Below are 17611 nucleotides of genomic sequence, written 5' to 3'. Positions count from 1 at the left end.
TTTTCATGTGGACAAAGACGTTTTTCAGAACCTAGCATGAGTGGTCAGGTTTTTTTTATTTTTATTTTGAAATACCTGCCTACGTGTAGACTAGGCCTAAGTATCTTCACCACATGGGGCACAGGTGTGCTGAGTTATGCTAATTAGGTAATAGATATAGATATACACCTCCAAGATGACAACACTAAGACACCAACAGGGCATCATACAAGACAAATGTCACAGGGGGCTTTTTAAACTCTGTGATTTGTGAATATAATAAAAAATTGTTTCATTCTTCATATTGTAGCAGCCTGTAATGTTATGTTTGGGGATGTTTTATTTTTCAGTTGTTGTTTTTGTCATTTATTGTCATCCCCTGTTTGCCTTTTAAATACTTATTGTCCCTGTGTTCTAGATCCTGCTCCTTGTTTTGTTTTTAACCGTGTGTGATTGAACTCACCTTCTCCTCTGATTGCCTGTGTATTTAAACAGTCCTGTGTGTCCTTCCCTCATGTTGACGTTTCCTTGTGTGTTCCCTAGTTTCATCGTTTCAGAATTCACTCTCTGTCAAAATTCTAGTGTATTGCCACATAGCCTGTTTTCTGACTGCTGCCTTTTTGATTTCTCTTGCCTGGCATGTGTTTTGATGACCTGTTTACTGATCTGACTGTTAATTAAAATCTGCCTTTCATTACCTCCTGTTATGTGTGAGCTGTGTCTTTTTGGGTCCTTCATTCTGCTGGTTCTTTTACACAAGGCTGATTAAACAGTAAATAATAATAAACAATGATTTATAAGACTCAGCAAAGCTTTCTTCATAGAGATCAATTCAAAGGAATGACAAATGGTCTTATTCTTCTGCATGGGATTTTTTCTTTCTTACGCAACAAGCATTGAAAAACAACCTCTTACTTATTCTGACTTCCTCTCACCGCTCCGCTCTTGTCTTTTCAGGAAGTTGAAGAATGGCACACAGCATATTATTTATTGCCACTCTAAAAATAGAAAAACAACATGGAATGGAAATCTGTATGTGTACTGAAGGACACGACAGAAAAAAAGCTGTTGTTCTGAAAGGATTCATACTTTTGTGAGTAATCTGAAGCATGTGTTCTCTATTCAAAACCAACAAACAGGAAACACCTTTTTTTTTCACCAGTCTCTGCTTCGCCCAACCCAAGTTTAAACTCCTCCCTCTACAGCTTCAGCACACACCACACACACAGAGCGACTTGTAGCGTCTTGATTTCTTTAGAGCTGCAACCTTAACGTTACGAGAACAACACACGAGGGGATATATGGTGAGTAGAAACCAACTCTGATTAAAGACCCAGCACAACAACATGTCAGGGAAATGCTACTGCAAAAGTTGTATCAGTACCAAAAACTGGCTCTTACTTTAATGTCAGTATAACAGCAGGGACAAAGGGTTAACAGTAATCACAGTGTAATGTGTCATGAACAGTTTGGAAAACAAGGAAGGGGGACCCAAGTGCAGAATAACCAAAAATATTTAATTAAACAAAAAGGCCAAAGGGCGAACAAAACTTACTTCAAAAATCCAAAAAGGGAAAACAAGGAGCGACAAGGAAACACTAGAAACTCTGACAGTGACGTACATACTCTGAACTCTGAACAACTAACAAACATCTGACAATCCAGCAAACTACATCCAAGAACTAACACTTCTGACTTACAACATACGATGAACTGACACAAGAAGCTACAAAATAAAAACAGGAAACACTAAAGACCAAACTATGAAGCATTAGGACAGAAACACACGAGGGAAACAAGCAACACTTGGATAAAACAGGAGAAATTAAAACGCTGAAATACAAAACTAAATAAGACCAAATCATGACAGTAATGTATAAAACAAATACCTAATAAAACATTTAACTCCTTTTTGTTTACGCTTTAAGCACTAATGCTCTTTAACCCTTTTTTTTTTTTTGTTATCTTGGTGATTGCAGTTGTTCTGCCTGAGTTCAGCATAAGATGGCGCTGCTGAGCTATAACACTAAGCCTGTTGGAAATGAAAGCTTGGACAAGAAGTGGGTGTCAGTTGGCTCGGGGGGATTTGGCCACGTCTACAAGGCCAGGCACAAGGAGTGGGAGTTTGATGTTGCCATTAAGATACTCCGTGATGGTATTTGGTAAATTATTATTATTTTTACTGGTAATTTATCTGTTCTTATAGTCTTGAATTTTCTATACGTCTGGAAGGATAATTGAAGCAGCACTTTCTCTTCAAAACATCCCCTCCTTTATTGCAGCCCCTTCCTTCCTAAAGAACGAGCCCTGACCGAAGAGGCTAATCATATGAAAGACGCTTCCTGTGAGTTTGTGCTGAGGGTTTATGGAATGTATCAGGGATGTCCCCCGGTTGGAGGATCCTCCCAGCAGAGTGGAATAGTGATGGAGTTCATGGAAAGAGGATCCGTCATGTCCCTGTTGGAGGACCTGTGCAGCCCTCCTCCGTGGCCCCTGGTCTTCCGCTTGGCTCATCAGGTGGCTTTAGGGATGAACTTCCTCCATTCGAGGAACCTCATGCACCACGACCTAAAGCCGAGTAATGTCATGCTGAATGATGATCTTCATGCCAAGGTACGGTGCCACAGACTTTTACTGTCATACTACATACAAAAAGCTGTTTTAATGTTGGTTTAGTTATACTAATTGTCTCACTCTATATAGCTTGCAGACTTTGGTTTGTGCAGGGTTTCAGCAAGCGCTGCAAACCAAAAGAGAGAAGCCACAGGAAGGCCAGGAGGCTCGTTTAAATACATGCCTCCTGAAGCTTTTGATACATCATATCAACCAGTCCGAGCTTTCGACAGTTACAGGTTAACATAGAAAATTATTATTCACTTATTGGAATACTATCCCATTAAATAGAAAGAAACACTTGTATTTCATACCTTCACATGTTTGTTTCTCTTTAAATGAATCAGCTATGGTATCCTGCTCTGGTCCATTCTCACTGGAAAGGAGCCCTATCCAGGTACATATAGTTTATAGAATAACTTAGTTCAAACATCTTCTCCATTTGTTTTTCCAATTAATTCTGTTAATATATACCAATGTTGTAGAATCTATACAACAATAGAAATACAGAAACACACTTACATACACAATAACATGCTATATACAATAAAATGCACTACAGCACTAATATTGAATACCATTGACTATAGCCTATATGAATATGGACAAAATGTCTACATCTCCTTTTTGAACAAAAATGAAGCCAAATACTGCAGCGACAGACGCTGAGCCGTTGACTTGACTTGAATGTATTTGACGAGTGGAGCCATGGGATTGATGCCACTGCTTCTTCCTCTAACCAAAATACAAAATGTAACTTTTACAATTAATCATAAAAGATCCCTCAGGTCGGTGCAGTCCACAGAAGAACAGATTCATGTGTCAGTTTTGAAGCAGACACTCACTGCTATGGAAAGTTCAATGACTCTTGTGTCAGTGTTTGTTACGTCACCTCTTGTCCTTACTCCTGTACTCGGCTAATCTGGGAAAGAATGCTGCAGGAACCTTAACTGTCAACAGAGCTGTCAATCACAACATGACATATTCAAAATGTAAACCCTGAAACAGGATTTAATCATAAATCAGCATGAAAAGTAGCAACTATCGTGATCATTTTGTTTAAAAGACTTACTATGTATTTTTATTTTATGGTTTGACCCATGTCCTATCTGTTAACATGGAGGAGGTGAATCTTATGTCTGCTCAGTGGTAGTAGTAGTAATCATTTATTTCGGTCACAAGAAAAGACAAAAACATTTTGACCGAAAAGGTGTGAGGCTGAAGCTTTATCTTATTATACCTACCCTTGTTACAAATCTTATTATTTAAGACACGACTAGTTTGGTTACAAAAAACAAAACATATCAGTTCCAAGAATTTCTTTCAAAACAAATGAAACAAAACAGAAGTCACACTCACAAAAAATAATCAAACCGACCTTTTATATTTGTTAAACACCATTTTTTTAAACAAAAATTTAAATCTGGAAAGTGAAGTATCGCTCTAGAGTTTTTGGCTTCGCTTTTGGGCAGCGGCTGTGTCGTCCATCTTTTCAAACAGTCTATGTGAGATAGTCTTTCACAAACACAAACAGAAAAATAAGTAACAGCTATCTTGTTTATTCTTTCTTTTCTTTTACTTCATTTCTAATTTGACAAACATTTGGTTCAATGCCGGTAATTTCTCTATTTCATTAAATACAATAAAGCACATCATATACTTCATGTACTCAAACTGTCTTGTGTTTTTATGCTTTTCATTTTGTGTCGCACGTTCTGTAGCGGCTGATTACGAACTTGTGGCGCTGAAGATCCCTTTAGGTGATAGACCTCCCTTGGAGGAAATTGACCAGCAGAAGGCAGAGGGGCTTAAAGAGCTGGTTGTCCTCATGAGAAGGTGCTGGGACGAAGATCCTTCCAAGAGGCCTACTTTTAAAGGCAAGCATTTTGTTATGTCATATTGAGCTCATTTGTCCCCCTATTAGCGTGTTCTACTTTGAATAAAATCAGCAGAGAGGTCTTTTAAGGAACAGCTTGCTCTCTGTGAATTTAGCACACTGTGATTTCCTAACAATAATGAACCTTGGCTTCTGTTTCAGAGTGCGTCAAAGATACTGAGAACGAGTTCTTAAAGCACAAACAGGGAATTCATGAAGTAGTCCTTCGAGTCTTAAAAACACTGGTAAAACACATGCATTTTATTTCAGTGCATGTACATATGGTTAAGATTAATCATGATTCTCTTTTTGACTTAAATAAAAACAACGCTCTCATTTTTCTACTGTAGGACCCATCGACCAGAAATCCACATCAAAACATAAAAGAAACACTCAGTTTTCCTCTGTCTACACCAGGTATATTTATAGATCCTGTTTTTGTTTTCTGTAAGTTTAATTTCAAGCTATTTCTTGTTTTTTCCACTCTAAAACATGATGTTCCTCCTTTTTTAGAACCGTCAAAGTTGAATGACTCTATGGATGGCAGAGAATCTAAAAGTTCACCGATACAGGTTTGTCAAATGCTCTAAGTCCTTTGACTGACAGCTGACAGTTAATTTGTTTATTTAATCAGATAATCAGGAATCCTCTTCCTGATCAAGAGACTTAAAACAAACATTTAGCCTACTTTCAGACTCAACAGTATATGTAATATATTAGGGTGAATATGGGTAAAGTGGGACACTTTCTGAAATTCTGTGTCGATTTTAATTATGATTTATTTGTCAAATCCCCTCATATTATACTATTCTAAATAGCTTAAGAGATCTACTATACTATAGAGAGAAAAAAGGAGAGAAATATTAAACACACGGACGGATGGCTCTTATTCAAACAAATATTGACCCTAAACAAAGATTTCCCTGGGACTATTGGCAAAGTGGGACACCTACAATTGGTAAACTGGGACACTTAAAACACACTCAGTTTTTTCAGTTAAAAACACAATAATAATATCAATTACAACAATTTTCACTTTTAAAATAATTTGATTTTTAAATTTAAATAAGCAACTTTCATAAAAATCTCATAGATCATTAATTACACATGCTAAATTTAACACAGGCAGCAAACAGTCATCAGCCTCCTCCTATAGGCGAACATAAACATCTGGTATAGAGTCAACGGAAGCAATGTAAAAAAGTGAGAAAACATGTAGACCAAGACAGGATCCGACTGAACAACTAATTCAACGTATATTTCTATATAGGTACTTTATGCATATATAATATTTGGAATGGGAATTGTACTTTATTATTGTTTTATAACACACTCTGGGTAAACAAGGAGTGGATCACTGAGATTCTTAACTAGTGTAAAATACATGAATGAAAACACTGGTATACAAAAACACAGTAAAGAATGACATTTTTCATTTTGTTTTTTGTAAACAGGATTCTGTCAGTGTTTCAACCAAAATAATGAATGTTGCAGAAAAAGGTAAGAATTATCATCTTGTAGTGATACTTTGTCATAGAAAGTATATTTTTAACACTTTGTATGATACCCACATTTGTGCTTTTGATACATGCTTGTGTTTTTATATATTCCCAAACAGCAAAGTTCATTGATGACAACAGGGCAAAGTTGATTCAAGTCGTTTCCGAGGTAATGGCGATAACAGAAGAGCTCGGAGAAATGGTCCACCGTGAAACCTACTCTGTGATTGAAGCCAAACCAACAAGTGCTGAGAAAATGAGAGCGCTCTATCAGAAGACTCTTCGGTCAGGAGGACAAAAGGTCAAAGCAGCCTTCTTTGACGCCCTGAAAAAAAATCATCCCTCCCTAGTGGAGCAGCTTGGTAAGATGTTGTTAGTGTTGAAATATGACAAGTCATTGTTAGGGACCAAGCAGTAAGGCACAAGACACAGGAGTCGCTTTAAGGAAAATAAGCAGGTTTTTTTATTTTATCCAAAGAAAGGAGAACAAATTTTAAAAAACAATTAGAGGAAAATTAAGGTGTGAACTCAAAAACCAGACCTTATGTTATAGGTCTCAAGCTGGAGACACATAAACAAATTCCTACACAGGTTCCTGTGTAAACAGGAGAAAGATGAGGACTTTTTGTGCGTCACACTTACACAATGTGATAAAAGGGAACTTACACGAAGGGTTGAAAATGAAGGTTAAGTTAAAGGCTTTATATGTGATGTTTTGATCCAGCAGATATCGCCCTTGAGCACCAGCATGAAACCAAAACAACTGGCGCTGCATTGTTGTGTTAGCATGCTAATGCTAGCGATCTTTATTATGCTGGTGTCTTCACACTGCATGTAAATTTACCTGAAATGAGCGTGATCTAGAAACACAGTTAAGCAGTGAGTACAGTATGTTATTCTTCTTTTCTCTAGTCCCTCAATTAAACAACTTTTATACACGAGGGGAGGAGTCAGCCGGCCGTCCAGGCGATGTAAACAAAGTGAAGATAGGACTCTGAAAACTCTGAAAACATCACAGACAGTGGGACTCTGGTGTTACACCCATTGTAGACAGTCATGACTCACAGAGTTATTTTCAGAGGATATACTCATAAAACCTGAATCCCTCCTCCCCCACCCCATGACATCAGAGCCCATGGTCTGCTCCAACGAGCTGGTTCCAGCATAAATAGTTTTGTCTGCCCTTAGTCACGCCTTTTGTTCAAATCTGGAAGTTCCCTCCCCTAACATCCAGGTAACTCAAGATAAAGAAACAACGATTAGTACAACAGGAATGAGTATTTTATCTTACTGTGTATAAATTGTACAAACAGGGTGAGAGTGTGTCAGAGTGATATTATTCCTGTGTGGCTGTGGCCATCGCAGTCATTCAAATTTTAATCTCAATTTGTTCCCTGCAGGTGGCTGATTCTGAAGCAACTGTGGCCTTCGGACATGGACGTGTTCAAATCTTTACCTGCCTCACGTCATCTTTGATAAGTGTATATATATTTGACAATTTTATTTAAAAAGCCAAGTCAAAAATATTTTTAATTAAAGAAATATTTTAAGAAATAAAGACAGTTCTGTCTCCTGATTTCTATCTTCTTCTTTTTTTTTAACTCAAATAGTAAAAGTGAGTGTTGTTTAGGGATTGTGTCAATTATTACAATTACAATTTTGCAAGGGAGAGCGAGAGAGAGAGAGAGAGAGAGAGAGAGAGAGAGAGAGAGAGGACGGGGGTAAGAGGCTTTTCTGGTTCAATCCCTCAGTAACTGTCACAAGCAGTCAGTCAGTCACCTGCAGATGATAGTGTCGAGGGCATCGCAGGCGACAAATTACTCTTCTGTCTTCGTTGGACGTTCAGGTTTGATGTTGTTCACTCGTACTGAATATTGGTGCGATCAACAATCCGACAAAAACTGTAAAACTCACAGAAGAAAGAACTGACTTGAGTAAAGTAAAGATTTTCCTTGCATGTGTTACCTCGTTGTTTCTGATTGAAGGAGCTGAACTCTAATATTAGATTTCACCAACAGTATCCTCAACGTGGTATCTGTGAATGTGTGTATATTAGAGGCCATGTTTGTAACACTACTAGAAAGTAATATGCAAACCCTGACCCCAACTTGACCCCTCACCCTAACCTCCGAATACAAACCACTCTTTACTTTTTTTAAATGAATAACTTACAATATCTATAGCAGTTAAACATTCTGCTCTTCTTCACTTCTCAAACTCTCCTCTTCAACAGCTCCACCTGCCTGTCTCTCTCTCTCTCTCTCTCTCTCTCTCTCTCTCTCTCTCTCTCTCTCTCCTGTCTGTGTCTCGAAGGAGCAAAGCTTTCCACCCAGCAGTATTCTGGGATTTGACCTCAGTCTCATTCACGGCTCTTAGAAAAAAAAACAACAACAGCCACACACCTCTTCCCCATGGTAATCCTCTGAGGGGGGAAAGTGTGTTCAAGTGTCATCTTGACCTGTCCGTCTCTTCCTTAGTCCTCCTTGCCTCACTCCGCCCCAACACACCCATCTCACCCCACCCCGTCCTGCATTTAATGCCTCCAATCCTCTTTGTGGGAGAGTGACGTCTGCTACTGTCAGAAACAGAGTTAAGCTGAGCAGGCATCGAGAGGGGGGAGACGAAGGGGTGGGGGGGGGGAAGAGAGGAGCTCCACAGATAAACCAAGCAGCAGCAGCAGCAGCAGCAACAGCAGCAGCAGCTCTGAGTTCTGGGGCCTCCAGGGTGGTTGAAAATCTCTGCCACCTAAGGAAGACCTGGCTCTCCCCTCCCAAGGGGGGTCTACATGTCTGCAGCTTGGGATCACACAGATGTAGGCAGCCCTCTCAACAGGTTGATGTAAAAAAAAACCTCTTTGCCAGGGGCCTCAAGGGGCCTTGAAATCTAAGGATGAAAGCCGACAAACTGGAATACAAACTCTCCCCTGGGCCGATGTCTTTGTTTTAAAAGGACTGTTATTGCTGCTTATTTTTTTCATTTTTCCCGGAACAAATTTTGCCAAATTTGCTTGCAATCTTCCTTTAAAACTGCTGCACCGGCTACAAAACAGATGGCAAGACAGCTTCGTCCCCTGTCAGGTGTGTCTGAGAGGTGTTTGTGTGAGCGAGCGCTCAGAGCATTGGATGTTTATGAGAGCTTATAATTGAACAGCAAAGTCTCAGTGTGTCTGTTGGGAGCAGTTGTTGGAATTGGGTTGTGTGTGTGTGTGTGTGTGTGTGTGTGTATGAAACAAATCAGAAGGGACTGAAGTTTGTGAGTGTGTGTGTGTGTGTGTGTGTGTGTGTGTGTGTGTGTGGTGTGGTGGTGTGGCCCACTGGAGTTCGTAGCCCTGGATTTCCTGGAGATGGAGGGTCATGGATATGACCGCTTTGGAGACGGGGAGAGGGACACTTACCAAATTGACTACCGGAGGATCGTGGGGGACATGGAGCCGGCAAGGCCCCGCGTCCCCAACAGAGAAGGCGAGCAGCCTCATCCGTACGGGGCATACGTCCACCCGACGCCACACGGACACGGCCATGAGACTGCCGCCCAGCGGTACAGCGCTACGCGGATCCAAGCGGGATACGAACCAGAGAGGTCAGTCTAAATCTTGGTAACAGTGACGTCATGGCTTTTTTTTCTGATTCACACAGGTGGTCGGGTAAACGTCGCATCTTTAGCAGCAAATGAGATGTTTCCCACTTTCTCCTTGAACCTTTCCAGGTTCATTTCTCAGCTACCTGGGCAGCCAACCAAATCCTCTTACCTCCTGGTACTGCCGTCCTAGTTGTAGTTCACACAGGTTCCTGTCTCATTTCCTGTTTGTAATTGGATCTGACTACAGCATGACTGAAAGAAAGTGGGGTCAAGGAAATGACAAAGACGTCCAAAGCAACAGTCATCTGTTTTTTTCACAGGGGATTAAAACATCTAGAGACCAAACTACTGTGCAATGTTAGGTTTCCAGAACTACACACGATGTATACCTTTACAGAAAAAACTGATTGATAATTATGTTTTAAAAGTCAAAAAAATGTCCATTGAAATATTCAGAATTGGGAACTATTATTATCAAGTATCATCCACTTTTCTGAGCTGTGAAGTTAGTTAACATGGTAACATACAAGTCTAATTCAACACACATTCAACACTGCACCAAACATCCTACTTTCAAATCACTTATCAAAACTCATCTCTTCAAACAAGCTTTCAATGTATGATTGTGATGTATTTTCTGTTTTCTGTTGTTTTTACCTTTATTGTTGTTATCTTTATGATTTGTGCGTAATGTTGCAATGTCTGTTAGTTTGTCCTTTCTGTTATTTCTGGGGTTTTTTAAACAATTTGTACAATGTCTTTGACTTTTTGAAAAGCGCTTATGAATAAAATGTATTATTATTATTATTAATAATAATAAATCTATACTTTTTAGACACTTAAAAAAATAAATTTTCTTCCTCTTTTTTGTTTTAGTGTCATATCTGCATGTGTGTGTTTTTCTGTCTTTTTTTAGTATGGCAGACTACTTGATCAGTGGAGGCACAGGTTACGTTCCTGAGGATGGATTAACAGCACAGCAGCTCTTTTCTATCGGCGACGGGCTCACATACAAGTAAGAACAGCTGATAGAAAGACACACAAATACACTGGTACTGACACATGGCATGAGATGTATAAATCGTGTCACACTGAACACATGTATGTATGTATGCATGTGCACGAACACAACCGTGCATTAGCGTTATGCAATGTCTTCCATTAAATGTTTAGCAATATCAGTGATGACACATGTGCCGGGGTTTTATACAGAGGATTATAACGACTAATACTACTTTCAAGGATGACTCTGAGTGGTGTCACAGACATTTAGGACATTGTGTGTGTGTGCACATATCAGTGGGTGTCAGTGTAGTTTTCCTTAATGGAGGCTATATGCGGATTTATCAGTGTGCAGAGAATAGCTGCAGAACCTTTCAGTGTGTTAAGAGGCTGACAGTGTCATCAAAGTTCACTGCTTTAAAGTCATAGATATGCAGTTTGTTACACAATTTAAGCTTTACGGTGATTACTTGTATTAACGATTATTGATTTTTTCTTTTTTATAAATGTAATACTGTTCCACTTCCAAGGCAATTTTTGATGTGTTTTTTCTCTCCTCTCAGTGACTTCCTGATCCTCCCTGGTTTCATAGATTTTATGTCTGATGAGGTGGTGAGTACCAAAAATAGCCACAAACTGTATACTAACATTAATCCTGTCCTAATACTCCTAACAATAATCCACAAGCACAGTCAGGTTTTTGCAGTGGACCAAGTAAAGAATCGCTGACTTTCTTTCTGTTAAGAGTCCTCATCATGGCGCAGCATTGTTTGTTCAGCTTGCTTTGTTTTTGTCTTTGCAAGCTCTGCTGGGACATTAAATTAATTTGGTGCTTAGATCCCATGATTATTGCTGGATAGCAGGAGTTCAAAAACAGACACACACCTGCGTCATAACACACTCAGCAGGTGAATTCAACCAAGTCAGCCTCTAATGTGCCTACACTGACTTTAGCTCAGACCAGCAGAATACATAACACTCTGAAATTTAGAAAAACAAATATGTTGCCTATGTGCAAGAAAAAGTTTACCGGTAATTGAATTAATATTGAAGAAAAAGTTTTAAAAAATGTGCAAAATACTGATTCATCTTTGACTATGAAACTACAGAAAACATGCTGATTTAACATTAAGCAAGTTATTTGTTTGAAAGTAGTATCAGGTAGACATATGTATCAGTTTTAATACACAAATCTTTAAGTCATAATCAGTGTCTGGGCACAAAGGACATGTAAGGATATACTTCAGATTTACTGTCTGTATGTTTCAATTGCTACTTTTTTTTAAAAACAAGTTAAAAAATATTTCTGTTTCTTTTTGCTTTAGGATCTGACCTCTGCACTGACAAAGAAGATAACCCTGAAGACGCCTCTGATTTCATCTCCCATGGATACAGTCACAGAGTCTTCCATGGCCATCGCTATGGCAGTGAGTACAAGCTCTGCAGCATTACAACACACGCACGCACGCACGCACGCACGCACGCACGCACGCACACACACGCACACACACACACACGCACACACACATTAACTCAATGTTTAGCTAATCTTAGCTTTATTATCCTTTGGCCTTGTTAACTTTTCAGTGTTGTTGATTTCTTTTTGCTCTATGATTGGCCGGTTTCAGCTGATGGGCGGGATTGGGATAATTCATCATAACTGTACCGCTGAGTTTCAGGCCAATGAGGTGCGCAAAGTAAAGGTAAGATGGACAAATTAAGCAAAGACATGATGTCAGAACTATACTGGATGTGACTGCTCAAAATAATCACTTAAAATATATATTTTTTTTTTGTCTGCAGAAATTTGAGCAGGGCTTCATCACAGACCCAGTGGTCATGAGTCCCCGACACACAGTGGGCGATGTGTTCGAGGCAAAGATACACCATGGATTTTCTGGGATCCCTGTTACAGAGACGGGCAAGATGGGTAGCAAGCTGGTCGGCATAGTGACCTCCAGAGACATTGACTTCCTGTCCGAGAAGGACCATGACAGACCCCTGGAGGAGGTGAGCGTTTAATTGACCTGTTAATGAGTATTAGAGCATATATACAATAACAACATAATACTTTATTTTACAAACCTTTACTTTTTATCTCAGGCCATGACAAAAAGGGAGGATTTAGTTGTTGCGCCTGCTGGGGTCACACTAAAAGAAGCTAATGATATACTGCAACGCAGCAAAAAAGGTACGTACAGTATACGTCACACATCATGTAGAGCAAAAAGTAACACACACTTGGACTTCTTTGTGTCTCCTCTCCCTTACTCATTGTACCCTGTGATCTCCTAGGTAAGCTCCCCATAGTGAATGACAGCGATGAGCTGGTTGCCATCATCGCTCGGACCGACTTGAAGAAGAACAGAGATTATCCTCTGGCATCGAAGGACTCCCGCAAACAGCTGCTGTGCGGAGCTGCCATCGGTACAAGGGACGACGACAAATACAGACTGGACCTGCTCATGCAAGCCGGTGTGGACGTGGTCGTGCTGGTAGGTCTGGACGGACGCACGTCCACTCTTGGTTTGATTGGATTTCCAATGTGAGGCACAAAATGATGAGCCTCTTAATAGATGTAGGATGCATAGTGGCTTTGGATCTTTTGATGAAAGTACCATGAATAAGAAATGTTTAATTAACTGATTTATATTTTAAGCCTTTGGAAACCAAGTCCACAAAAGTCTCATAATCATGTATTTTATGAATTGTTGTAAATTAAAACAGTAAGCAGATAAATATGTGAAAATTGGAACAACTGTAATTTCAGTTTTTGAAGCTTTCTGATTCTTAGTTTGAATTGGGCATGGTTAATCTGTGATTAGTAGTATTGACGGACACATTGATTATTGACGCGAGTATGTGTTTGTCCGTGAACGTGGTTATGTATTTCTACCTTGAAGAGTTTAGTGAAAGCTGAAGGAGCTCTCTCTTTCCTGACAGGGAGTTTGGAGGGAGATGAGTTCTGAAATGTTTAACTAATGCTATTGAGCTAGCATGTAGCATTGTATTCATAACTTTGTGAACATACAGTAGCATCTCAGCTAACTTATATGCTAACTTATAACTATGATATGAATGGCTAAACATTTAGTAACTCACCATTCAGTGTCCAGTAGAAATGAATGTCTTTGGATTGCAGGGCTTCTTCTCCCTCATCTGTATGTGTGACTTAGACCCACACAGTCTTCTTAAATTGGTCTACTCAGCAAATTGAGTATTTTTGAGCTACTTTGTCAAAAGAGTTGTGCTTTTTTTTTCCCACTGAGATTTGTATTGATGTTTGATGAAACTCTGAGCTTTAAAAATAGATTTTACTATTTCAAGTCACATTTTCCGAGGCTTTAAAATGTAAATCAGCTGTGGATTTCATTCAGTCATTGGTCTCTCATTGAAACTCTTGATAAATTATTTACAGTGTTTGTGTTTATTTTTACAGGATTCCTCCCAAGGAAACTCAGTGTATCAAATCAACATGATAAACTACATCAAACAGAAACATCCTGAACTGCAGGTGGTCGGAGGAAATGGTAAGCGACGGGTCCTGTCTCTGAGCAGTCTATTCACCCTTTACCCGTCTCCCACATTGACCTCTTTTCTGTGCGTCTGTCTCTCTCTAGTGGTGACTGCTGCTCAAGCTAAAAACCTCATAGATGCCGGTGTGGATGCACTGAGGGTGGGCATGGGGTGTGGCTCTATCTGTATCACCCAGGAAGGTATGACTGAATAGCAGAGTAAAACTGCTGCTAGTTACACTGGAACTAAGTCAGAAAAAGAGTCTTTCTTGAAATATATGTTTCTTGATTTATATATAACGTATAGGTTACTTTAAATGTGCTAAACATAAAGCAGAAAACAAAAGGAAACATTGGCTGCTAATACAACATTAAAGTCCCTTGTTGTCCAGTGATGGCGTGCGGACGGCCCCAGGGTACTTCAGTGTACAAGGTTGCAGAGTATGCCCGGCGTTTTGGTGTGCCAGTGATTGCTGATGGAGGTATTCAGACTGTTGGACACGTGGTGAAAGCTCTGGCCCTGGGAGCATCTACAGGTACCAAAATTGCAAGTCTCCTGCTTCTTCAAATATTAAATCATTCATCACTTTAATTTGGATTGCACCGTGCCATTCCAAAAAAGTGAAGAAGCATTGGGCATGATTCAGAGGAATGCAGGGCCCGATGATGGACAGTTCTACTTTTTCATTCCCCTTTGTCTGCCCTTAGTGATGATGGGGTCGTTGCTTGCGGCAACCACTGAAGCTCCTGGAGAATATTTCTTCTCAGATGGAGTGCGATTGAAAAAATACAGAGGGATGGGCTCGCTGGATGCCATGGAGAAAAATAATAGCCAGAAACGTTACTTCAGGTGGGGAAGTGAGGCTACAAAGAGGCTTTGCTGTACAGTACACTTTTTGTCAGAAACATATAAACTCATGTTTATATTGTCGTGGTGACTTCTTGTCTAACTCTGTGTTTTTTGTGTGTGATGTGTCCAGTGAGGGAGATAAGGTGAAGGTGGCTCAAGGTGTCTCAGGATCAGTACAAGATAAAGGCTCTATCCATAAATTTGTTCCTTATCTCATTGCTGGTATCCAACATGGCTGTCAGGATATAGGAGCCAAGAGTTTGTCCATTTTAAGGTAAGTGAGTAACCATGTGTGTGTTTGTGTGTTTTCTGTTCCGGCACCACCCAAATCCAACTGTCAGAACTTTACATGCGAGCAGCAGAAAAGGAAAGCAGTCTGCATCACTCAGGACCCTTCACACCCCCTTCACCACTCGTTTCAGCTGCTCCCCGTCAGGCAGTCGTTTTACCACTGGCGAAAAAGGAAACTTACAGAAACTCTTTTATTCCCACTGCAATACGCATTTTAAACAAGGCTAAATAAGCAATGTTTTGTAAATACTGCGCATATATGTTTTTACCTGTTCAGGGTACTTTTAGCTATTTATGACCTAATGTGAGTGTTAGTGTGAATGTTTGTATGTTTTCATGTTGAGCCTCAACAAAAGGTAATTTTCTGTCACAATGTGATAGACAATAAAGTTTTTTGAATCTTGAATCTTCTTTTGAATTGTGTGCAGAATTAGTTAGTGTGGATTTTTTTTGTTTACCAGGTCAATGATGTACTCTGGAGAGCTGAAGTTTGAGAAGAGAACCATGTCTGCTCAGATGGAGGGAGGAGTCCACGGCCTCCACTCGTAAGTCAGACCCTGACCTTTGGATACTTTATAAATGCAAAGACATTAACCATTCTGTGTCTGAGCTTCTCTTATATTAAGTCTCTTTTTGCTGTCGAATGGAGAGTAGCATCAAAATTTTCTCTCTCTTGCTCTTTTCTTACCCATGCTATCCCATTAGATATTCTTTTGTGCCATGTAAGTACATCCATGTGGTTATCACATCTCCATCTTCTTCTTCCATTCAGTCATCTCCACCAAAGCTTGCCTTTGTTACCTTCAAATGATCTTACAACGCAGCAAATGTCTATACTGTTGTTCTCCTGTTTTGTCCGTAGTTACGAGAAACGGCTTTACTGAGTCTGGAGGAAGAGGAAACACTCGAGCGGGACCTAACGTCCCGACCCCGGCAGCTCTGAGCAGATGCAGCGGACGCATGTGATCAAACTACAAGAACGACGCTCTCATTGTACTAAATCCACACTCAATAATCTACTTTTTTGTGCCCCCCCCCCCCCCCCCCATCACCCTTTTTTCATGGTTTTTCTTACCACTAACCACTTCAAAAAGAGCTAAACAACACACTTTACCTTGAGTCTTATCTTGATAGAGGAGCCTCTTGGATTAATAGACGTGACTGCACATGAACTCTTTATCTTTCTGTCTCCCACTGTGTGATCTGCTGATCTCTTCCAAAAACCAAACACATTTCATTTCCTCCTTATTGGTCATGCTTAATCGCAAAAACAAAGCTTGCAGTGGTGCAGTCCAGAAAATCCATCATTCAGACATTTGAAAACATTTTATTTCTTTGAAAGAGAAAAGAAGGAAACATTTTTAAATTGCAGTCTGCTGAAAGCGGAGCAGACTCCAGAAATGTAATATACTCTAGATCTATATATATAGACATACCATTTTCTTGCCGGTAACCTTGTGTATAAAGCTAACTGACCCAGAAGGAAATTTTTAAGTATAATACATATAGTGAACTTGTGTTGTTATTATCCTCTCACTGCAACAAGTAAATTGTGTAAAGAACATTCAGTGTCATTTCTCAGACAAGACAACATTTGTTTGTTACCCAAATGGGTTACCTCACCCTGAGCCGATGAGCTATTTGAATGTGCTTCACTGCTGCAGAAGGGACATAAGCTTAGCATCGGCCTTAACTCACGAATACACATTTTTTTAACAAGAAGAGTTTAAAGGAGTTTAAAGGAACCCTTTTTCCACGTTCACCATCTTTGGCATAGAAAATAATAATTTAAAACATTTTTAAGTCTGAAGACATGAGACTTCTAACACTTAACATCTTCAGTTATCTGATTTATTTTCTACATCCTTCCCCTGTTTAAAACACATTGGCTGGAAATGTGATCTTCCATAATTTCATTTTGCAAAATGAAGTTTTAAATGGAATGTACATATACATAGTTTTGTATATTTTCTGGGCTCTATATTAAAAATTGTATTTGTGATTCGTTGAAATAGGGCTAAGAACTCAGTTGAAAGGCCCAAGTTCAATATATATTTCTTTCTGATTTTTAGTCACAATTTTGTCAGTCTTTCATGTGATTTCCTTTTTTTCAATGTCTTTGATTTTACAGTATGTAGCTCTTTGATAAGTTATGGATCTTATGTTGATTTAGCAAAAACCTGGCATGTTCTTGTATGCTAACTTGTTGGTTATCAGGCTTACTTTAAAGTTTTCTATAGGGTTTAAATAATTCACAACATACTACTTTATGACCCATTCCATAAATTGTATTCACTGTAAATAGTGTTGCATGAATAAAGTTATTTTTAATAGGGGTATTTTGATATTGTTCATTACTCATCTTGACATTGTTCTCTAAATACCACTAGAGGGCAGTATACTCAAC

At 39.4% G+C, this 17611-nt stretch overlaps 2 protein-coding genes across 4 annotated transcripts; both read left to right on the top strand.

Annotated features, from left to right (window-relative positions):
• Nucleotides 1-1177: 1177 nt before the first annotated feature.
• Nucleotides 1178-7543, top strand: LOC109998157 (receptor-interacting serine/threonine-protein kinase 3). 2 transcript variants are annotated; one of them, XM_020652915.3, is made up of 12 exons: nucleotides 1178-1283; nucleotides 1959-2141; nucleotides 2262-2592; nucleotides 2683-2831; nucleotides 2940-2989; nucleotides 4314-4469; nucleotides 4631-4713; nucleotides 4819-4885; nucleotides 4982-5040; nucleotides 5923-5968; nucleotides 6087-6329; nucleotides 7368-7543. In XM_020652915.3, the coding sequence occupies exons 2-12, from the start codon at nucleotides 1984-1986 to the stop codon at nucleotides 7373-7375; spliced, it is 1350 nt and encodes a 449-aa protein (XP_020508571.2). In that variant the 5' UTR covers nucleotides 1178-1283; nucleotides 1959-1983; the 3' UTR covers nucleotides 7376-7543. The 2 variants fall into 2 exon arrangements, with proteins under 2 accessions (XP_020508571.2, XP_020508572.2); XM_020652916.3 differs by lacking the exon at nucleotides 1178-1283 and having other exon boundaries at nucleotides 1995-2134.
• Nucleotides 7544-8590: 1047 nt separating this feature from the next.
• On the top strand, nucleotides 8591-17543 carry impdh1a (IMP (inosine 5'-monophosphate) dehydrogenase 1a). Of its 2 annotated transcripts, XM_065957327.1 has the most exons (16): nucleotides 8592-9546; nucleotides 10463-10561; nucleotides 11112-11160; nucleotides 11874-11975; nucleotides 12177-12251; nucleotides 12352-12558; nucleotides 12652-12739; nucleotides 12844-13043; nucleotides 13988-14078; nucleotides 14169-14264; nucleotides 14456-14599; nucleotides 14772-14913; nucleotides 15044-15187; nucleotides 15666-15749; nucleotides 15910-15926; nucleotides 16067-17543. In XM_065957327.1, the coding sequence occupies exons 1-16, from the start codon at nucleotides 9311-9313 to the stop codon at nucleotides 16168-16170; spliced, it is 1878 nt and encodes a 625-aa protein (XP_065813399.1). In that variant the 5' UTR covers nucleotides 8592-9310; the 3' UTR covers nucleotides 16171-17543. The 2 variants fall into 2 exon arrangements, with proteins under 2 accessions (XP_020508580.2, XP_065813399.1); XM_020652924.3 differs by lacking the exon at nucleotides 15910-15926 and having other exon boundaries at nucleotides 8591-9546.
• The last annotated feature ends 68 nt before the right edge of the window (nucleotides 17544-17611 follow it).

The sequence above is a fragment of the Labrus bergylta genome, chromosome 7 (genome assembly GCF_963930695.1).
Source record: "Labrus bergylta chromosome 7, fLabBer1.1, whole genome shotgun sequence".
NCBI classification, from domain to species: Eukaryota; Metazoa; Chordata; class Actinopteri; order Labriformes; family Labridae; genus Labrus; species Labrus bergylta.
The sequence above is the reverse complement of the archived record's forward strand: the minus strand, read 5'-3'. Positions and strand labels throughout refer to the sequence as shown.

What these genes read in the sequence shown, in the direction of transcription:
- LOC109998157 (XM_020652915.3), top strand. Translation starts at nt 1,984, where the DNA reads ATGGCGCTGCTGAGCTATAACACTAAGCCTGTTGGAAATGAAAGCTTG. An exon ending in CAAGAGGCCTACTTTTAAAG is followed by an intron (nt 4,470 to 4,630) that starts GCAAGCATTTTG and finishes CTTCTGTTTCAG; the next exon opens with AGTGCGTCAAAGATACTGAG. An exon ending in AATGAATGTTGCAGAAAAAG is followed by an intron (nt 5,969 to 6,086) that starts GTAAGAATTATC and finishes ATTCCCAAACAG; the next exon opens with CAAAGTTCATTGATGACAAC.
- impdh1a (XM_065957327.1), top strand. Translation starts at nt 9,311, where the DNA reads ATGGAGGGTCATGGATATGACCGCTTTGGAGACGGGGAGAGGGACACT. An exon ending in GCGGGATACGAACCAGAGAG is followed by an intron (nt 9,547 to 10,462) that starts GTCAGTCTAAAT and finishes GTCTTTTTTTAG; the next exon opens with TATGGCAGACTACTTGATCA. An exon ending in GCAGGTGGTCGGAGGAAATG is followed by an intron (nt 14,079 to 14,168) that starts GTAAGCGACGGG and finishes GTCTCTCTCTAG; the next exon opens with TGGTGACTGCTGCTCAAGCT.